General features: G+C 37.2%; 3 protein-coding genes and 1 pseudogene across 3 annotated transcripts; 2 read left to right on the plus strand and 2 right to left on the minus strand.

Moving 5' to 3' along the window:
* Positions 1-1,189: 1,189 nt before the first annotated feature.
* LOC121804776 (probable protein S-acyltransferase 17) lies at positions 1,190-5,485 on the plus strand. The gene is made up of 10 exons (XM_042204441.1): positions 1,190-1,474; positions 1,544-1,637; positions 2,503-2,597; positions 2,680-2,847; positions 2,926-2,998; positions 3,077-3,129; positions 3,859-3,950; positions 4,049-4,101; positions 4,666-4,791; positions 4,885-5,485. Exons 1-10 carry the CDS (start codon positions 1,326-1,328, stop codon positions 5,158-5,160), a joined length of 1,179 nt encoding a protein of 392 aa, XP_042060375.1. The 5' UTR covers positions 1,190-1,325; the 3' UTR covers positions 5,161-5,485.
* Positions 5,486-5,902: 417 nt separating this feature from the next.
* Positions 5,903-6,782, minus strand: LOC121804781 (peroxisomal membrane protein 11-4-like). The gene has a single exon (XM_042204446.1). It carries the CDS (start codon positions 6,682-6,684, stop codon positions 6,025-6,027), a length of 660 nt encoding a protein of 219 aa, XP_042060380.1. The 5' UTR covers positions 6,685-6,782; the 3' UTR covers positions 5,903-6,024.
* Positions 6,783-7,502: 720 nt separating this feature from the next.
* LOC121804785 lies at positions 7,503-10,693 on the minus strand (annotated as a pseudogene).
* Positions 10,694-13,405: 2,712 nt separating this feature from the next.
* Positions 13,406-21,000, plus strand: LOC121804778 (telomere repeat-binding factor 4-like). The gene is made up of 6 exons (XM_042204443.1): positions 13,406-13,717; positions 14,322-14,506; positions 17,028-17,112; positions 17,892-17,975; positions 20,408-20,672; positions 20,794-21,000. Exons 1-6 carry the CDS (start codon positions 13,568-13,570, stop codon positions 20,823-20,825), a joined length of 801 nt encoding a protein of 266 aa, XP_042060377.1. The 5' UTR covers positions 13,406-13,567; the 3' UTR covers positions 20,826-21,000.
* Positions 21,001-22,455: the final 1,455 nt, after the last annotated feature.

Genomic DNA, 22,455 nt, shown 5'->3' on the forward strand with positions numbered 1-22,455 from the left:
TTGCCGACGACATCTACCCGAAGTGGCCAACCTTCGTGAAGACGTTCAATAGGCCGGTGAACGAAAAACAAGCTCTTTTTGCCCAGAAGCAGGAGGCTCGGGGTTCTCCAAGCGCGCTTCAACATTATCAAAGCTCCGGCTCGAACGTGGTTCATGGTAAGTATGGTTGACATCATGTATACGTGCATAATCTTGCACAACATGATTGTCGCCGACGAAGGACTTGAGGCGGGAAATTGGTTTGACCCTGAAACCCCCGGAAGCTCTACCGCAAGTAGTCGGCCTCGCAGTGGAGTGCATCCGTCTTTGCAAGATCGGTTGTCTATTCGAGCAAGGACACGTGATTCTACCGCCCACGCCCAACTCCAATATGATCTGATGGAGCACATTTGGGCAAAATTTGGAGGAAGAAATTAAATTATGTATTTTTCATTTTTTTAGGATTTTTAATTATGCTTTTTTTAATTTTTTAAGAATTTTAAGTTATAATTTTATTTTATTTAATGAAATGTGTTTTTATTAATTGAATTTGTTTATCATAAAAATAAAAAATGAAATTGAATGAATAGTAAGTTAAGAGATGGTTAAGAGACAGATAAGAGATGGATGGTTGCATGTTCTGTCTCTTAGTTAAGAGATGAAGTGAAAAGTATAGTGGAGCCCATGAATAGTTAAGGGATAAGACGGTTAATAAATGGGTAAGAGACAGCGTTGCAGATGACCTTAGAGTATTTAAGAAAAGTGGCAAGTGTCGTATGGGCTTAGTGTACTTGAGGCATTATTGTGTATTCAATTATAGTAATAAAAAATATATACAAGAGGCATGCTTTTTATTCAATTATAAATACATAATATTAACTTTAACTATATAAATGTGTATGAGCCGAGGAATTAAGCTAGGATTAGTATTTTGGATTTTAATTTTGAATTCTATTTTCATTAAAAATACATTATATATTTTTATTTAATAAATATATTATTGCTACGGTGTTCCGGTTTAATCAGTGGTTCGACCGATCAGACCAGTTAAATCGTAAATGAGTAGCATTGACGGTTCGCTTATCGGTCCGGTTTTTAAAACATTGGGATAGTCTATACCTATCTATCAAAAAAATTTGTTTTTCACTTTTACGCCACATCATTCATTATACTATTCAAACTATATTTTTCTTATATTTTACAATCAGCCTATTGGTATGGAATGGAGGGAGTAAATAATTAAAAAGAGAGATCTATAGGCTAATTCCTAATCGAATCCCGATTGAATTTCAATTTTAGTTTTGAGTATTATCCATTTCCTAAAACCCAATTGAGTTGAAATCTTGATGGCAGTTGAGTGGCTTCTGCTGTGTCATGGATTGGTGACGATCTTGGTACTCGTATCTTTCCTCTGTGGGCAGTGGCCAATTTTTCGAGGCACCTTCATTCAGCGCATCCACTTCTTCCTCACTTTCGGCGCCTACGACTATTTCCGGTACTCTCTCTCTCTCTCTTTACAAATCATTTGAAATTCGTTGCTCTAATACTGGTTATGGCGATGCAGGCGATTTGTTCTCTTCTCGTGCGGCTCTAGGGGCGTCGGTGCGCTTCACTCTCTTGAGTACTACTGTTGTGACCGCCCCAACCCTATCATACAGGTTCCTTTTTTGCAATTTGTATTACGTTTCTTCTCAAAGTTGTGTTTTTTCAGATAATAGTAATTGGTTTGTGTGTTTTTCTCTTTTTTAACTATAAATCTTGCTTGTATGGATATCAATTTTACCATAATCTGTGCCTAATCTAGCAGGCTTGCTACTGATTGTGAAAGAATATCCCTTTATCATGTCCTTTGTTCTTCCTTGCGTTTTTTTCCTTTTAATATACTGTTATTAGTGTTGTTTGAGTTAATGTTATGCCAGAATCACTATACATACTCGTGGATTTGGAAGTTGTTCAGTGGATTGGCTAGAGAGAGATAGTGATCGAGCTTATCAATTTCTAATGTTACAGCTATCCATGATCTTAGCAGAAGTATCAAAGTGAAGCAAATTCAAATCATGGAACTTGAGTAAATGCTTAAAAATGACCTGGTAGAGTCGTTGACGACGGAAAAAACCTTTTTGTCCCTTTTCAGTTTAATTAGGAAAATTACCCCATTCAACAGACTGACACACGCACAGCAGTACGAGTATTTGGGCAAGAAAGCCCCATAACTGACTTTAGGAGTATCTTTTTCTTTATCTGCGACTAGATTTTGTAACATAATTAGGCTTAAGAATTTTAATTTGGTCTATTTAGTTGTTCAGTAAATGCAATAAAAAACCTCTCTTCCAAGTGTTGTGGTGGTCTCAACTACAAAGTAAGTTATGTAGTACTGGACAGAGAAGTAGCAAGAGCATAATCTCATTCTAAATCATGTAATATTGCTTTTTGGTTTAAGGTTTCATTTTTAATTTATGCATGTAACATATTTGGAGATCTGTGTAGAATTACAAACCTGAGTTTCAATTATCCTTCATGCAGTTGATATATTTGTTAATTATTGGAACAACGTATTACATCATTGCAAAGTCATCCTTCATCTACATTCCAGGGTATTATATAAGTGGAATTCACAGGTATATTCTGCATTCTTATGGTTGATGTTTGTCCAATCAGGATATATATTTGTTACTTTACTTGGAAATAATGTATTAGCAGGTACACAAGCTTCTTGGCAGTTGGAGTGGGTATTATCCTCTTTCTATTGACTAGCTTTTCTGATCCAGGGGTTGTGAACTCTTCAAATGTTTCTCAGTACCTCTCTGCTTATCCATATGATAACATCATCTTCACAGAGAGAGAATGTGATACCTGCAAAATTCCTAAGTAAGCTCATTGTTATGGCTTCAGATATCCAGAATTATTCTAACAAATTAAGTACTGGATTAATTCTTGCATTATCAGACCTGCTAGGTCAAAGCACTGCAGTATATGTGATCGCTGTGTTGCTCGTTTTGACCATCACTGTGCATGGATGGTATGTATCATTGAATTTTTAAAAATTTTATCTTCATTTAGTATCTCATTCAGATAATATCATTTGTTTTCATTCAAGAACAATTGCATAGGAGAAAGGAACACCAGATACTTCATGGCGTTTATTCTTTGGTGAGTGGTAAACTCAGACAGAAAGATAGAATATTCAAGCTTGTGAAATGCTAGTATATTTCTCTACTTTTCCCTTTGGCAAAGTTCAACACATTTTCCTGAGAAGAAATGAGTGTATGAAAATGAGCATCTTTGTTTTCTTATGATTTGGTTGCAGAGAATCGTGCATGTCGGATATCTTTCCTGTAGTCTTATTTACATTATTTCTTAGATATGCGCTGATTTTAAAGGGGGTATATTCTGAGATGCGGAAAATGCATCTATAGGATGTGGAATTGATTGAGATTAAAATCTCAAGACAGAATGCATAAAAACAAGAAGGTATACCAGAGGCCCAAAGCTGGATATGGGTGAATAAATTAGAGATGGTTAACTGGAAGTGGCAGAGCTGTAGATGCATCAGTTAATAAGCTTCATCGGTTTGTTATACTAGTATACTATAGGAGTATGAGTATGACTTGAAATGGCATTAATTCCGATGTGGGACGGGATTTGAACCTTGATGTTTTAGCCTCAAACCTGTTATTGAAATTCAGAACCAGTAAATCCTTATTAAAGATCCCTGTTTGACCTCAGCTAAGTAATAAGCTAGGAACTTCTTCCAAGACTCATAATTTTCAGATGAGGACGTTCCGTGATGAAAATGTGGACCTAAAAGATCTAAATCTCAAAATTTTGAGTCTCTCTAGCTGGACCTACGATTTCCCTTAAATTGTTTCTTTGATGCAGGCATTTTCTCCTCTGCATATATGGAATCGCTGCGCTTGCATTAATTCTCGCTGGTAGATTGAAAGATATGCAAGTTGTCCACATTCTAACAGGTTTGGTTGGTGCAAATCCATCCTTTTTTTATTTTTGGTAATGGCTCTGAGTGTTTGTCTAATAGTAAATATAATCCATCCTTCTATTGATATTGCAGTTTATTATCACATTGAAAATTCCTACAGAGAGTTGGCTCCACTTGTTTTACAGGTAAGTTGATTCATTTAATCTTATTCTAGACAGTTGCTCGCGTAGCTTAAACAATCCTCCAACCCCACTATTCGTTTGAATTGCCTGTTGACAGTTATCTGTCTGCAAATTTTGTTTTGGAGACTCACCGGTCCTTTATTTAGCACTTACTTTTCTTGTAGTTCCTTAGCATTAGTTTAACTCTAAGAGTAGTGGAGAATCTGGAGATGGTCGCTCTTTCTTCACTAATTGATTTTTTATTAGACAAGAATCTAGTCTACAAGGTAGTGAGGGACGAGAATGATGGCTGGCATTTATCTAAAGCTTTTGGCTTGTAGAACTGTAGGGATTGACTCCAGAGCACATCTACATCAAGTAGAAGGAAGTTTGTGGTGATTGTTCTTTTTGTTTAACTTGTTGATCAAAAGATTAATGAGGTTATTAGGCAACCCTTTTCAGAAAAATAGGTGAATGTCTGCTGCACAAGCCAGCTTCATGTATAGGCATCCTGTTGTGAGCATGATTGTTGTGAAAAGATGTTCATTCACCCATGCCTTATGATAATGAGCATCTGTCTTATGGCAGTGGTTGTTGAACTCCCATAACACACAAATCCTTGTTATGGTGTTTCTGGCTGTGATTACTATGCTATTAGCTGGTTTTTTCACATACCATGCCAAACTGTGTCTCACAAACACTACTACAAATGAGGTATGTTTGCCTCCCTACAAATTCATTCCACAGTGTCGGTTTTTCTCTGGATAATATACCTTCTGAGTTCGCTCTATCCCGCGCAAACTTCAGAGCTTTAAATGGCAAGAGTACCTGAGCTGGCAGAGGAAGGTGAATGAGGCAAAAGTGAGTGCAGCAGCTCTAAAAGCTAGTTTAGGCGAACTAAGTCGAGAAAAGAAGCCACCAGAGAGCAAATGGAAAACATTCTTTAGAAGATCTCATCTTGAGGAGGTAGACGTGGTTAAGAACAACATATATGACAAGGGATATCTTCATAATATCTATGAGATTGTCGCTCCTTTCTCGACAAGGCGATCATTCTTACTAAATAAATCGAAAACAGGTTAACTCTCTCCACACTTGTGTGTATCTTGATCTTTGCTAGTCATGTCCACTGCGTCCGCAAGAAAATGCTCAATCGATACTTATATGTAGGCCATTTTGCTGTCATTGCATTCTTGTGTTTTCATTTTCTTGTGCTGGAAGATTACTAGAGTGTTACAGAGTAAGTAGAAAACACGATGATATATTTTTTTGGAGAATTAACATATACTCCATATTGTACGATATTTTGCCCTTCCAAGTTAGAGAACTTAATCATCAAAGCGTGTAAATTTGTATTTCATGGGCTGTTGCAGCTACCTATTTTTCATTATTGTTGATCTCCGATTAATTTATGTTATGCTTCATCCTTGATTTGCAATTTAGTTATGAATTGCAAAAATAAGTGCTAGTTAGTGTAGCAACATAAATAAATCAACCCTGTGGAGGTTGTCCACTAATGAAGTGTGGCAATTTATCTCTCATCGTGTTATAGGTTGAACTCATCACATTATTATCCTTTTCTTGATTGAAATTATAAAAAAAAAATCCACACATCTAGTAATTGTTCCGGACCTTTTCATCCCAAGTAGGATCCCATAATTAGGATTGTATTTATTTTAAAATTCAATTTATCATTTTAAATTTAACTAGGACTATTTACTTGATAATAGTAACATATTTTTTTGTTCTCGAATTTCATTTAATAATTTTAGGCCACCACCTCTTGTGAAAACAAAAGCCATAAATTAAAAAAAATAACAAGCTATTCAAAATTAGACCAAGCACAATGTATATATTAATTCCACATATACACATATCTCCGTTTCTCCATTTTCATAATTCCAAACATTAAAAAAAGACAATAGTAAATGCATGTTAAAAAATAAATTAAGAGGGCCAATTCCTATACCAACCCGCCCATGCAGAAACCAACCCACTAATCCCTAGCGTAATAACATGATTACAAAAGGGATTAGGCTCAATATCCGCCACCGCGATGAACAAATCCGCCACATTCGCCGCCACCCCCATCAGCCTCATCACCCTCTCCGCCCTAATCTTCCGCACCGCCTTCCCATCCCCATCCCCAATCCTCCTCTCCTCCCTAATCCCATCCCTAATCATAATCAAATCCGCTATTATGAAAAACACGTACCCGAACGACTCCCCAAAGGCCGAGACGAAGCTCATTCGTCTCGCCAGCCTGGCGTCGAGGACCCCAATCCTCGACAGCCAGAGGAAATGGTCAAAGAAGAAGTAGACCATCTCCCCAGCATTGGCCAGCACGGCCAGCAGCCGGAAACCCGGGGTGGGGCCAGGGCTCCTCCGCAGCGCGTTGAAGCCCGTGAGGAAGCGGCCGCTGCGGAAGGCCTTGCGGCTGAGGCCCGCGGCGACCTCCCACTGCTTGGCCCGGCCCGCGTAGTCGGGGTGGGATTTCTCGATTTGGTAGTGGACTAGTTTTGAGACGTATTGAAAGGTTTTCACGAGCTTGTCGATGCCGTCTCTCTTGGCTAGAAATATTACGAGTTTGTCGACTTTGTCGTTCATTTTTTTTGTGTGTGTTTGGAATTGGGAGTTTTGGTTTTGGAGCTAGTTCAGTGGGGATTTGATTCGACTACGTTGGTGGATGGCCACGAAATTTTATCTTTTTTTTTTCTTCGTGGATTTTTTCTTTTTTTTAAAGGATAAAATCAAATACATGCGTATATGATAAATATTGGTTGGACATTATTATTTTGTCTTTTCTTATAATGCGGTGGTCGATATGGAAGGACACTTGTCATGCTATTTGATTTTGTTTTATTTTTTTTTATTTTTATCTAAAAATTGTGTGTTTTTGTGGATTCCAATACAATTGAAACGTCCATATTATCATGTTTTTTTCTAATCAAATATAGTAGAGTAGTATATGTTTGCATTTATTGTTGACGCATCTTTTTTCATGTTGATGAAATTTTGTGTTGATTTTTCCGAGCAAATTTTTTCTGTTAATGAGGAGTTAATTACTAGAATTTGTTTATTTATTGTTTTTCTGTTGAATATGAGATAGTATATAATAAGATCAAAATCAAATAATGAACTTGAACCCTTAAAAAATATTGAAACACGATGTAATCTAGATTGAGAAATAATTACTCCATAATCCTCATGCAACTTTGATTGTAATTCGGATCTTGAATTGCATTCTAACTTAACATCTTATATATTTTATTCGTGGAAAAGTGACCTCTGATAATATCGAAGGTTAAAGAATTACTATGGTATTTATACAGGGAACCTTTGATAATCTTGAATCCTATAGATTGACACATGTGATGTCATTGATCTATGTATGCAATAAACATAACTGAAAGTGGAAGAGTTGCTTTTACTAAGAGTATATATTAGTATTATTAGAAGATGGTACAAGAGTTTATGTACATTATTTAGAAGACAGACAAGTGCAATCTGGAGTGAAACCTATAGTGTAAGATAAGTTTTTACCATAATTCCACCAGTAGGATCAGATATGAGATGATTGATTAAGCTCTTTCTCATCTCATTGGGTGCTATCACAAACATGTATAGTGCAAACAAGAGGAGGTCTCCTGACGACAAAGTCGACTCGAGGAACCACCCCTGTGACATCCTGCATGCCAGATTAACAACCTCAAAACTCAACATAAGGCTCTCATCTGTTTTACTCTATTTCAGTGCATAAGATCATGTTTGATGAATCAATGATCGGTGGTTCAGAATGCTAACCATTTTCGCAAACGGAAAAATGAGTGGAAGAAGGTCCTTATGCCCTCAATATCCAGTTGCAGTATCAGGGCTAATCCAAACAGAAAAAATGCTCGTTGCCTTTTCCTCTCCTGCGGCCAAAGGGCATTCCATGCTGTCAAAACAATGCCATTAGAGCTTTCACGAGACCATCCGTTTTGCACAGCAATTGATGAGTTGAGACTTGAGATAAGATATGGTACTAGATTGAACATAAAACTATCTAACAGAAAATACAAATGCAATTGAGCAGTCGCAATCATAAACGAACAATCTGTACGAGTACAACTTGCAACAGTATGAGGTCTGATAGCGTATCAAGAAATCATATGATAATAAGCCAGCAATCGCTGGTATATGCATGTTTGTATTCATGTAACTCTCTACCTTGCATTGAGATATTCTCTGAAATTCTTGAGCTGGCAAGCATGTTTTTAACATGGTATTGTCTCAAAATATTTGCAATAACAGATGCATATTGTGGAGCCTCTGACAGGGATCTAACAACTGAGTAGCCTGTTTTACAAATGTTTATGTTATGATCTGACTGTTTCGTTCAAGCAACGGTCGCTAAGGTGTCCATTTGTTCAATAGTATTACTTACCTGTGGCTGGATGTACCATGCTAGCAGCTGCACCAAAGGCGAGGTTCCTCTGTTCAGTGTTCGGCAGGGAACCACCAACTGGAATATAAGACCACTCCTGCATAGAATTCACGCATTTGTCAAAATCTCGAGGAGAATGGAATCAAACTGACAGGGGTTCTTGTTGAAATAAGGATAAAGCCAGCGAAGTACCTCCTCGTAAGTTTGTACAATACGGATTCCCATAGTTTCCAGTCTTGACATTAGTTTATTTTTCAATAGGTCAAATGGCATTGCATCTTTTGAAGCTAAGCATGTCTCCGTTTAGCACTTGTGTTAGTTTAATACACCTGCAATATATAATAATATAACAAAGTTTGATCAAACCTCAAAGAAAACTCTTGTAGGAGACATAGGCATGGCATAAAGAAATGTTGGATATTGTGCTTCTAAGTAATCAACTTTAAGTTTCCAGTAGTCTCTGTAATCCATAAAAACCATCAGGCTGGGATCATATGGATTGTTTTCCATCTGAAAAAAATAAATATGACAAAATGTTGAATTTACTCAAGTACAATCCAAATCTTCGAGGTTAGAAGACCGAACAGCAAATATTCAACTGTAGCAAGTGTTAGATAGCAGAAGTTTGGCATTTTAGACTTTCTGAACATTCCTACCTCAACTTCGATGCCATAGGCTGTCTGGACGGAAACCCTTGGACCCCCAACCTCATACTCCAGGAGTTTCCCTGAGGCCGCACCGATGCTACAGTAGCAAGCCTGTAGATGTGAGTCAGAGGCACAGGCGAAGGAGAGAACCAAGTTCTTCACAAAATATAGTACTATATTAAGAGAGGATCGATAATGAGCACACCTGCAGGGAATCACTATGTTTCCTTCACATTCTACAAGTCTATGGCTGCCTGAGGCTTCAATAATCCTTCCACTTTTGTGTTAAGATATGATACACCTGACTCGACACACCTAAGAAAAATTAATACGAGTTACAAACCTATAACTGTGACCAGTATGTAATGTCACCAAATATGTACCAGATATATTAAGGAAAGGAAAAGCTAAAACAAATGCATATGGTTCTCACTTCTCCCTGATAAAGTTTACCTTTTCAGTAACTCCTCATGCAGCAAATGGCGACTAACACGTCCATATGCGCGACCAATATAAATAGGGTTGTCGTCTAGATACACAATAGTATACCTCCAAACATGCTCAATGCAACATTCAAGTCCTAGATCTGAAATAGTAGAAGCATAAAATGAACTGTTTGCACTTTGCATATTCAGTTAGGAAAATCAACTTGGTACAATGGTGACCATAAAATTTATTGATTATATGAAGGTATTGAATATATTGAACCATTTAACTGCTTCTAAAAAATATTGAAACCATATATATATGGTGTGACAGTTGAATGATTTCTCTCATCATCACGAGAGGAACACTCTGTTTGCATGGTTAGTATAATGTGAAATATTATGAGCAGATAAATGGAATGGCATGAAAATACCTTTGAACTCATCTTCCCAAAACACCATAGTTATTTGTAAAAGGTAGATCAGGACATATAAGCCCAACGTTGAAACCTAACTTAGCCGACTCAGCAGCAAGAGCTAGCCCTGCTGGTCCGCAACCGATTACCACCAAATCCAGTACATTGTTATCTCCTCCAGTCAGTATCCTTGGCAACTGCAGACATATATATATGGTGGTAAGAATAAAGTGGATTTTCTTTAAAACTGATAGAAGCATAAGGAAATATACATGTAATTAATTAAAGTGAAAGATACAAAGGGCTTGTTTAAATTCATAACCTAATGGAGTAGAATAAATGGAACCTTGTCAGCAAGCTTAGACTGGTGATCCATGGTCTTGTTCTGCTGCATTTGCACGAACAACAGCTCCGACCCTCCCGCCTTTACGTAGTCCTCCTCGTCCGCAAAATCCTCTCTCACCGGCACCGCTACACAGCGCACATGGAATGAGGTTGATTCAAGGGCATGAGCGTTTGCAAATAAGCCTACTTGGTTCTTCTTCCTCCAACACCTCCTGGTTGGGTGAATTGAGATCGCCATTGCTGCCAAGGTTCTGCCTGCTAAACTCTCCATTTTCAAACAAACACATGCTCCAATACTGTTGCATTCAATTTGAGGGACGGAAGGGATAAGAAAATTCTCACATTTTAAATTTCTTTATTTTTATGCTTATCAATAAAAATGAATTTTGTCATATCTTATCCTTCCTTTTCACTCCAAATAAGGAAATTATCATCAAATGGAATATCTCATGATAATATTGTAAGTTATTCTTGTATTCATCTAATGAGCGCAGCGGAAATTGCATACAAGAATAACAGATCTGGATTTATAATCATATTACAAGTTGGGCATGTAAAACACAACGAAACTAAATCTTACTTGTTGTGTTGTTTTCTTCTATGATTGAATCCTGCAAGTTGAATCCACTACTATTGAGGTCCACGTGCAATCCAATCCGATGCAGGAACTATCCCGGTACAATTGCTCCTTAGAAGAATGATAGGAATTCTCTCTACAAAGCTTTACGTATTTTCTTTCTACTGTTACTCTATTTCTCCTCCCCACAATGGAGAATCAATAACCATTATATAGATAAAGAGTCATTAGGGTTTCATGATTGTTTGGCTTATGAACTAATATAATTATAGCCCAATTATAGTTACTTAATCCATATTAATCTAATTCTAGCCCATTCCTTTCAAATATCATCTCTCAACAGAGTAAAACAAGGGAATAAGGAAAGGGTTACATTTCTTTTCATAGATGAGGATGTAAATGAAATGAGAGATTTGAAGGTGGAATATTTCTTACTCTTTGTTTTCCCTTACAAGTAAATAAAGTGAACAAAAATGTACTCCCTCCGTCCCATAAAAGATAACTCATTGTCCGTTTTAGTTTGTCCCACTAAAGATGTCACACTTCCATTTTTAAAAAAAGTTCTCCCTCATAATAATATAAATATTATATTTTCTCTTATTACCTAACACACAAAATAAAATCTTCTAAAATTTCGGTCGTCCCACAAATGTGACATCTTTTGTGGGACGAATGGAGTATCAATTTGCAAATAAAATAATTGAGGCCCATAACATCCAATTCTCATAAATCCTGTTCTACACAAACGTATAGAAGTAGTATTAAGTACTCCCTCCGTCTCATCAAAGATGACTCACTTTCTTTTTTTGGTTTATTCCAATCAAGATGACATTATTTAAAATTGACACTTTTATCTCTACTTTATTTCTTTTTTTTCTTCTCTTTTACTTTACTCTGTCCTCTTAACATGCAAAATATAACTGCATAAAATCTCATGCCTCCTGGTCATCTTCCTTGGGACGGAGGGAGTAATTTTCATGTATTTTAAATTGAGGTCTAAGAGATTAGTGTAATGATAGGTTATATAGGCAACAAGATTTTAATCCTACAACTGCATAACAAATTGGACGTTCAATGTTTGTATAATTGAGCTCTCAATAATCTGTCGGCATAGAAAGCCAATAATTGCAACATCAAGATCAAGTCTTGTCAATTAAAAAAAATCTTCGTATTGAGAATTACACATTGCGAAGAAAATTGGCTGGCAATCATTACAAAAATGTCAAAATTTGCGGCAAGCTAGAAATTAGTAAAAAAAGAATTAAGTGCTAGTAATAAAATACAGACTTGGGATCCAAAATTTATAAGCTTTTAATAACTATGAACTTATAAAATTTAGTAAAGAACAACTATATTATATTTATTTATTTAAAATAGTAGTAGTAGCGGTGGTATATCTTTCTTAAATATCTCGTGTGGTTTATAGCAAAACATCATTTAAAAATGCCCAAAAAAAGCAACTCCAATATTTAGAATTAGACAGTATTGGGGTGAAAAAATTGGATACCTATATGGACTTTCGGAAGTTGATACACTATGTTTTACAATTACGTGTGACATATATGAATGTAAAAAAATGGAGTATAATATGGATTAAAACTTGGAAATTGATTTGCATTGGAAATTCATATACTATGTAACATCGAAATATATAACGCTGTAGGTCTAATAACTATTAAAAATAATTGTTAAAATTTAAAATTAAAATACATTCTTAATATTTTCGATGCCAATTTTAAAAATTATGAAAAAAAAACAAATAATAGGTGGTAGATTTATGAATCCAAGTAGTAATAGTATTTTTGTAACATTACCGATTCACGAATACTTAATATCGAAACATTCCTATTTAACCTTGTTTTGGTTTAGAATTTGTGGCAGTCTGATAGGTCGCCGAGATGATTCGAGCCTTTTATGTATCGAAAAATCAAAATCAAAATATTCCGACTAAGGGTGTGATATCGAAATATTCCTATTTCACCTTGTTTTGGTTTGGAATTTGCAATAATCTGATCGCTCGCCAAGATGATTTGAGTCTTTTATGTATAAAAAAATAAGGGATATTAACACCTAATATCATGGAACTTTTAAAAGGTTGGATTTTCCCACGAACTTTGAAATTGGCAAATAATATCACGAACTTTACCATGAGTTTGTTATTTTCCACCAATGAAAAAATTCCTGCTATATTAATAGATTGAAGAACATTTTTGGAGGGTGCGTCTCAAGAAAAACTATCTTCGAAGATTGAAAAACTTGAAGCTCTCGTAGTTGTTGTCGAGAAATTATGAAAAAAAATTCGTAAAATAAAATTATTTGCCTTAATTTTTTTATTGGTGAGAAATAATAAACTTAGGGTAAAGTTCGTGATATTATTTGTTAATTTAAAAATTCATAGGAAAAACGCTTAACTTTTAAAAATTCATAGGAAAAACGCTTAACTTTTTTAAACTTTTAGGTGCCAATCTCCCAAAGAATAAAAATTCAAATATTCTGTGCAGGATGTGATATTGAAAATTTCCCATTTGACGTCAGTAAAAGGAATGAGAAAACAGAGTGTTTCAAATTTGGGCAAAAGCTTCTACATTTCGGAGGCGGCCACACCTTATCACTGCTAGTATCCGTTCTTTGCCGTTGAGCTCGGGGACAATCGAATGGGCAATCCAAAGCAGAAGTGGACCTCCGAAGAGGAGGAAGCGCTGCGCGCCGGGATCGCCAAGCACGGCGCCGGAAAGTGGAAAAATATTCAGCGAGACCCCGAATTCAACCACCTCCTCTTCTCTCGCTCCAACATTGACCTCAAGGTACCTATGAATCTACATTTACTTAGCTTTACTTTCAGTTGACTGTTTTTGGCGGTCGCTCTCATGTTTTTATTTTCCCCAACTGCGTCTATTGGTGCTTCCCACTTCCGTGAACGAATAATTGGTGAAATTATGGAATATTTGGAGTTTAGTATACGAATGAAGATTCGCTTTATCATAGTTCATATGCACCATTTCAGTTTTTCGTCAGAATGCATTCAATTTCTATCCTATATTCCTATTGAAAGTAGATTAACACGATTGTCTTATACAAGTGCTGCCGAGTGCATGTATATACAGTAAATTAATCTAACTTTTATATTTAGGTCTTCCTTCCGGTTCCATCTGGAGAAGAAATCTGTCATTTTTTAAGTAAAGGACAACACTTTGTTTCGGTATTACGTGCACCACAACCTAAACCTAAAGTATTTTATCAATGGTTTACATATTCATTCCGTGATAGTATGTGCGTTTGCTAATCCACATGCTTATGTACAAAATGAGCTTTTATGAATTTACAGATACTTTGCAACTATTTTGATTTTAGTTAAGACTTATTAAGAGAGAACGAATATTGGGGTTGGTGTGTGGGTTGCTTATGCAGGATAAATGGCGGAACTTGAGTGTAGCGAACGGCCAAGGGCCTAGAGATAAATCAAAGACACCAAAAACAAAGGCGAATCCTGCTGAAGCCCCTGTGACTCCACTCCCATCTTGTCAGGATGCGTCCACTGATGTAGTCATGTTAGATTCTTCGAGGCCCTTACCTGATGGAAATAATGCTTCCAAGTAATATAATGCTATTCTTTTCTCAATATTTATTAAGCTAACCTTGATCTATGGTGATCTGGTTAACCTCGAGTTTTGGACATATGAATTACGAGTTTTTAGACTAGTTCTGAGATGCTTTTTATGTGATTATCTATCTTGGTTGGCATAAGGCAATTCAACTGAGATGTGCTTAGGAGTGTTGGTCTTGGTCCTAGGTTGGCATGAGAGAGTCCGAGGGTGATAGTATTAAACTTTCCCAACTAATAAAGTTTATATTAGTCAATTTTTGTCCTAAACATATGACCAAAGTACGAATTTAGTCCAAAACATTCACTTTTTAAAAAACAGGTCCATAACAAACGAAAATGTCACCGAAGTAGTCATTTTTTGACAGTTCCGTAAAAAAACTAACGGTCAACGCTAATTGCACGATGATCGTTAGTTTTTTTACGGAACCGTCAAAAAAGGGCAACTTCGACAAGGATTTAATTTGTTATGGACCTGTTTTTCAAAACGTGAATGTTTTGGACCAAATTAATATTTTGGTCATATGTTTAGGACTAAAATTGACATTTACTCTAAACTTTATTGCAATGACCATAGTACTTCTGTTTGCTTAGAGCATCCCCATCCGTGCTCTTGCCAAAGAGCACGGATGTTGGCCCGGACCCACTTTTATTACTTTTTTACTCTCTGCTCTTAGTTAAGAGCACAACACTCACATTCATGCTCAAAAAGTGAATGTTTTGGACCAAATTCATATTTTGGTTATATGTTTAGGACCAAAATTGACTTTTACTCTAAACTTTATTGCAATGACCACAGTACTTCTATTTGCTTAGAGCATCGCCATCCGTACTCTTGCCAAAGAGCACGGATGTGGGCCCGGGCCCACTTTTATTACTTTTTTACTCTCTCCTTTTAGTCAAGAGCACAACACCCACATTCATGCTCTTCTGTAAGGACATGCTCAAGGGTCGCACTATTCTATTATTCAATTTAAATAAAAACATTTTCACAATATTAAAATGCATTAAAAATATCCGGAATACTATTACAAATTACAAAAAAATTAAAAATTACATAATAAAAATACTAAAAATTAAAAAATACATAATTAAAGGCTAAAAAATACCCCCGTGGAAGACTATTCCTCTGGCCCTATCCCCAATGTTCTTCGGAGACCCCGTATCATTCTCAAATGTGAATCAAGTTGCTCGGGGTCATATTTGACCTATCGGGCAAATTGAGTTGGGCCAAAAGGGTCCACAACGAGTTGATGGGAGTTGAGGTGGCACAAAGGGAGCGGGGGCGGATGGAGTCGCGGCACGACAGCGGTTGGTCGTCGCCTTCTTCCTTCCTTGCGGCCGGCGTTGGGAACTGCTCGGACCGGCGTTGGAGCTACCCAAATTAGCTCCGGCGAGTTGGCTAGCCACCTCATCCTCGCCGGCATTGGATAGAGATACCGACCTCGACCGTTTGCTGGAGGAGCTGGAGGAGGATGATACGCATCCCCTATACTTCTGATGCACACGCACCTCCTGCCAAGCGCTGAGCTACTTGAACGGTGTGTAATTTATGGATTGGTAGGTCACCAAGGCGGCACTGATGATGTCGAGCTCGCTCCTACCGCTCTCCGCCGACCGCTCTTTCTGGAGGTAATACCCCTGGAACTTTTGGATTTCTTCGTTGGCTCTGAATATGGCATTGCGTACTATACTCTCATTGCGCTCGGTGGTTCTAGCCGGACGGTTTTCATTGTACCGGCGAGAGATGCGCCACCAAAACCTATCCCTGCTTTGGTTCGTGCCCACCCGTATCGCCCATCGGAGGCATCTTGGTCTTCCACCGGGTAAGGCCGGTAGCCACCCGGAACTTAAGAACCTTGGGTTTGAGGAGGGGCCGAAAATTGCGTTTCCGGACTAGGAAATGGTTGTGAGCCGAACCATTCGTGGTTCCAACCGCGGGAGTTGGAGGGGTGATCGCTGGAGCCGGATATTTTTTTTTGTAAGTAAGAGTGAAAGATTGAGAATTGATATGAGAAGATGAGAGAATTTAGATGAGAATTGTGTAGTGTGGTGTGAAATTTTTGGTGTGGAAGTGGGGGTATTTATAGATGAAAATGTGAATAAAATTGAAAAATAAATTAAATGTGGAGAGAAAACGGATATAATTTATTGGGAAGTAGGAAAATATTTTTTTATTTAATTCGAATTTTTTAAATTAAATCTGATTTTTTTTAAAAAAAGAAAAAACGAAATTGCCAACGGCATTGCCGTTGGCCAATCAGGCGCCGCCACGTCAGCTGCTCAGTGGCAAGGACGTGCTCGATGCATCGAGCAGCGCCGTGCCAGCGGCACGGACGCCGTCCTTGCCAGCGAGCACCGCTGCGGATGCTCTTACAACATGGTGTCTCAAAAGACTATGAGAAGTCCATGGGAGGACAATGCATCACCAGAGACAGCTATCTAGGCTGAAGAAGCAGTATTATTTCCTTTGATATGCTCTCAGTTTAATGAATAATTGCATTTATTCTCAGGTATAATTCAATGATATTTGAAGCATTGTCTACTCTTCAAGAGCCAAATGGTTCAGATTCTGGTGCAATCGCTACTTATATTGAGGTTGGTCTCTAATGTCATCTTGACGATTTCTACATCATGTGCCAGCCAGTGTTACTAAAACTGGTTGCAAGTATTATCTACTTGAAATTGTACTTTCTAAGAATCTCCAAATGGGAATTAAAGTTCCTTCCTTGAAATGTAGTAGGGGATCCATAGTTCAGTTAATGCTTGATTAAAAGTACTGCAAGTTGCAGTTTCAGAGTGCATATTGTTGCTGAAAATTTCTCAAGAAGTAGAACATGTGATAGAGGACAGTTATGTCTGATAGCTGATACAAGTGTATGAATTAGGTTTACCATTTAAATGATATCTTTTGGCATGCTCTTAGGAAATGTTGATGGCCTTGATTTTATATCCGCAGACCTCATGTTGTATAGCATGCGATTGGTTTCCCTTTCAGTTTCTCTTTTCTATGCTTAACTTTAATGCAGAATTAGGCGTCATTAGATCTCTATCTCTTAATTTTTTTCTCTGAAATCTTCCTGATTTTTTTTTTCGTTTTTGTTACCAACAACTGATGTTTACTGTTTACCTTTATAGAAGACAGTCCATATGCCTGAGTTACCCTTTTTACGCTATAATTTGCCAAACACTTTAACTACCAAAATGTCTTCATAAATTGGTTAGAAGGAGCTTACTTTTAATAGTAGACCAAACATTTGTAATGGTTTTTAGACCTAAAGTCCAGCTTATATAATGAAATAATTTTCTTCTTTGGCATTTTAGACTATACATCTGAACTTGAGATGACAATTGGTTATGTCTGGCCTACCTTGCAGCAAAGGCAGGAAGTACCACAGAATTTCAAGAGGGCACTGAGTTCTAGATTGAGGAGGCTTGTGCAGCAAGATAAACTTGAAAAGGTATTTTTGTAGTTTGTAACTTTGGTCGGTGTTTATTGATGTTACAGAGTGCTAGAGTTCAAGATTTATGCTCGAACTAATGCTTCTTAGCTGGTATTCTATCTCTTGTTCATGCACCTCTTCCTGACTCTTCCTTTCCTGAGATTTGATTCTGCCTGTGGATAAATTGTAGGAGTATCTAATTTCTTTCTTTCTGTTGGTGTAGCAATCACTAAATTTTCACTCCTATGTGAATAGATGAGATGTTTTTGGAGTAGTTAATATTTAGCATGGACATCAGCCTCCTATCTTCTATAAATAAAGAAAAAATGGCCACACTTTTTTGGGCTCTTTCCAACAACTAATGGATTCATGGTACTGGGGAAAAGGTTTAATCTTTAGCTTTTTATTATAAAAATGAAATAAAGTTCTTGATATTTCTTTTAAGATTTTGTAATATGCTTGGTATCTTTTTACTAAACTTTCCATGACATTTTAATTTATCTGACTATGTTGTGATTTTACTAGCTAGTTATGCTTATGAAACTTGACTCTGGCCTCAGTGAATTGAAGCTTTAATGCCCAATGGAGTGGTAGCTGATGAATAAGTTATCAATGATGGCATCAATTGCTTGACTTTTATTCTCATGGGCTACTTGAGATTTCCCTTGCCTTCCTTGATAATAAGAAAGATGACTTTAGTTCACTGTTCGTATGAGATTCATAAACATAAACTTTGTCGAAGTTGTGTGATAGAGATCAAGCTAATGATCTCCATTATCTCTAGAGATTATTTTCATTATTATGGAGATTGTTGAAAGATAACAATTAATAGAGATCAAGCTAATGATCTCCATTATCTCTTGAGATTATTTTCATTATTATGGAGATTGTTGAAAGATTACTTTAAATGTTGAGGATTTGTTTCATTGTTTATTTATAGGTTGATCCCTATAAATAGCTCCTCTTTAGAAAAGCTAGATATCTCGGAAAATAAAGTGTATTAGGACGGTATCAACCGTAGGCCTCTTCGGAGGATTATCTTGGCCTCTTTGGAGGATTGTTCTTCTTTTATATTGAATTCCAGTTCTTGTTTCCGCCTTTAACTCCATATCAATTTGGTGCGGCGAACGTGGATCGCATCATGGTGAACACTCAAAGCACTGAAGAACGTCTTGACAGATTGGAGAAGGCGGTCGCGAACATCAAAGTGCAAATGAGCACATTCGAAGCCCGGATCTCTAACTGTATCAATGATGCCTTGGCACCATTCTTGCTGAATCTGCAGTTTCGTGGCTTCATTCGGGAGCGCAGGCAACAAATCGCATTCACTTTAGATGATCAACCTTTATCTCACACCAACAATACCAAGTCCCACAACTTCAACACTGAGCCAACGCAACCCCTACTTCCTCTTGCACCTAATCCTCCCCCAACCAGCTCCCCTTGTGCAGGAGATACAACCAGTCCAGCAACCAGTGACTCTCCCATGTTTGGATGCACCATCCATCCCTGCAAATCAGCATCTCCATAAGTTGCCCATCACCCAACCTAATGTTGCACTTTCACCATCCATTTCACAATCAAAACTGCTTGCACTCTCTCCTCCCCTCACTGTACATCCAGTTGGGGCTGGCCATCTCTCTTCGCTCATGTTTTTCTCTCCCAATTCCACATGTGAATTCATTGAAGCTAGTTGTTGGTGTACCTTTGTGATGCATATGACTACCAAACATCTTGAGTATGAATGGCTACTTGCAAGCCCAACAACAAGGATACCCAAGCAATGCATTAATGTGGTTGGTCATTTTCTCTTGTTCGGCAATGTGGATTCTTTTCGAAAGCACGAGTACGAGCCTCCACCGATCAAAGCAATGTGTTTATGTTTCAACTCCAGCCTTGTGGGCAAGGCTGTTTTGACAGCGAGGCAATTGATAGAGATCAAGCTAATGATCTCCATTATCTCTTGAGATTATTTTCATTATTATGGAGATTGTTGAAAGATTACAATTGATAGAGATCAAGCTAATGATCTCGATTATCTCTTGAGATTATTTTCATTATTATGGAGATTGTTGAAAGATTACTTTAAATGTTGAGGATTTGTTTCATTGTTTATCTATAGGTTGATCCCTATAAATAGCTCCTCTTTAGAAAAGCTAGATATCTCGGAAAATAAAGTGTATTAGGACGGTATCAACCGTAGGCCTCTTCGGAGGATTATCTTGGCCTCTTTGGAGGATTGTTCTTTTATATTGAATTTCAGTTCTTGTTTTACTTCCGCCTTTACTCCATATCATTGTGTCAACTAAGCTAAGTCTACCACTTTCTCAATACTATCAGTGTATTTTCTTGTTACAATTTCCATGTACAGAGTCTTTCCTTCTTAGATTACCAAGTTAATTTGGGATAAGAATCAGAAACTGAACGTCTTAATATTGCGTCAATCTCAGGTTCAGAATAATTGCTACAAAATCAAAAGTAAAACACAGTTAGACACAAGAATCCCGATAGCAAGACCGAAAGAACTGCATCAGAGCATTGGTTATCTAGGCAATACAGTCGAGGAAGCAGCTGTGTGTGCTGCTTATGAAATCGCAGAAGCTGAAAACAAATCATTTGTTGCTGCTGAAGCAGTGAAAGAGGCGGAAAGGGTTTCCATGATGGCCGAGGACATGGAATCACTCCTCCAGTTCGCTACAGATTGTCACGACCAAAGTATTATGAGCAGCAAACTCTACTTTCTTCTCATCTCTTTTCAGGAGACCTAAAATGCAATATATCTCTTCTTGTTATGTGGTTCTATGATCATAATGCACTTCTCTCTTCATGCTGGCAGGTATGCGAGGCGAAATTGTTCTGATGGCGTAGGATCTATCAACAATAGAGATATATCGAGAACATATTTCAGAAACGTGTAAAAAACTAAGCAGTTGCGTTGTTTTTGTAGACGAAGTATGCGTGCAATTGTTGTACTAACTTAAATTCATTTACCAGAAATGAAAAGATTCTTCAAGCTCGTATTGGAGCTTATTAAATGATTAAATCAGAAAGATTAATGTTGGTTTTGGGATTTGATTTACAATGAGGGAAAGAATTGTATATCAACCTTGATGAAAAAATAAATTCGCTTTGAAACTAAGATGATAATACTGTCATTATATTGTCAAATCTTGTCTTAAAATTGTGTTGTTTAGTATGGATTTTCCCATATCAAGCCGCTTCTACAGCGGAAAATTTTAAATTTTGAACTTTGAAAACATCTTCCTAAGAGGATTCGCAATGGAATGGCTGATTGAGAGGCCTTCCGATTGGTCCTCCATTGCAAAGAAAGAGCCGATCAAAGCCCCGCCCCATATGGCCGATACATCGGCCTTGGCCTTTCCACAATGGCCGACGATCGGCCACCCATTGCGGGGATTGGGATGATCATCGGCCCTATCCTTTTTTTAATTATATTTTATCCATTCTTTGCATCTCGTTGTATTCTATTTTCCAATATTGTAATACAACGAAGATCTATGTATTAATATTTTTGCATTTAATATTTAATTTGATAACATATTAAATATAGAAGTGTAAAAAAATTAAAAAGAATATTGATGATATGGAAATGAGTTAGACCCTTTGGAAGGGCCCTTCCATTACAGGGAGATAGGCCATTGGGCAAAATGCGGACGTGGAATGCTCTAATTGTCTGAACGAATGTGTGTGCGAATATTGTGGATGTGTGACTAAACATGAATTCATATATTTTGTGAATTATGCTTCATATCATTAACTGTGTGGCATCACCAATTTTTTCTGTTATTATTTGTTTCAAATTTGCAATTTTTACAATAATATCATAGCAATATCAATAATAATACTAATTTCCACAATATTACTAAATCACAATTATGTAACAAGAATGATTAACGGGAATAAAAATTAAAACTAAGAAAAATAAATGGGAAAAAATTATAAAAATATTTATCAAAGTTGTTTTTATGAATTATAAAGCCAGTTTACATTTAGCCATTTTTTGGAAAATACTTTTTTACTACTTGAATCTCACATTAACTTCTTCACTATCTTAAAAAATAATACTACTCCACTTCTATTTAAATTCTTTTATTTATTCTCTATTCAAGTATTTATTTTAATTATCTCTTTTCGCCTACCGACAGAGGAAGTAGTAGTAAGTGAAGGGAGCGCCCGCACGGGCTTAACTCAGTTGGTTCCTGGGTGGTAGATTGTCCCTAAGCAGACAGGATCGAATGCTGGCAGCCGCAGTGTGGGAGTTTCACCACTGTGATGGCTCCTTGTGTGCTGGTTACCAGTGTAAGTTCCTCCCACCTAATGGGCCGCTGAGGTACCGTGTTTGAACCCCTCCATAGCGATGTCGGGCCGGGTTATGGGGGCGCCTGGGGTGAGCGAATCACCTTTTGTCCCTAAGTAAGTGAAGGGAGTAAATATTCGGAACGAATCCCCTACACTGCAATTCCTACTCCTACTCCTG

This window comes from Salvia splendens, chromosome 5, assembly GCF_004379255.2.
Source record: "Salvia splendens isolate huo1 chromosome 5, SspV2, whole genome shotgun sequence".
Classification (NCBI taxonomy): Eukaryota; Viridiplantae; Streptophyta; class Magnoliopsida; order Lamiales; family Lamiaceae; genus Salvia; species Salvia splendens.

What these genes read in the sequence shown, in the direction of transcription:
- LOC121804776 (XM_042204441.1), top strand. Translation starts at nt 1,326, where the DNA reads ATGGCAGTTGAGTGGCTTCTGCTGTGTCATGGATTGGTGACGATCTTG. An exon ending in TATATAAGTGGAATTCACAG is followed by an intron (nt 2,598 to 2,679) that starts GTATATTCTGCA and finishes ATGTATTAGCAG; the next exon opens with GTACACAAGCTTCTTGGCAG. An exon ending in TTCATGGCGTTTATTCTTTG is followed by an intron (nt 3,130 to 3,858) that starts GTGAGTGGTAAA and finishes TCTTTGATGCAG; the next exon opens with GCATTTTCTCCTCTGCATAT.
- LOC121804781 (XM_042204446.1), bottom strand. Translation starts at nt 6,684, where the DNA reads ATGAACGACAAAGTCGACAAACTCGTAATATTTCTAGCCAAGAGAGAC.
- LOC121804778 (XM_042204443.1), top strand. Translation starts at nt 13,568, where the DNA reads ATGGGCAATCCAAAGCAGAAGTGGACCTCCGAAGAGGAGGAAGCGCTG. An exon ending in CAATCGCTACTTATATTGAG is followed by an intron (nt 17,113 to 17,891) that starts GTTGGTCTCTAA and finishes CCTACCTTGCAG; the next exon opens with CAAAGGCAGGAAGTACCACA. An exon ending in TACAGATTGTCACGACCAAA is followed by an intron (nt 20,673 to 20,793) that starts GTATTATGAGCA and finishes TCATGCTGGCAG; the next exon opens with GTATGCGAGGCGAAATTGTT.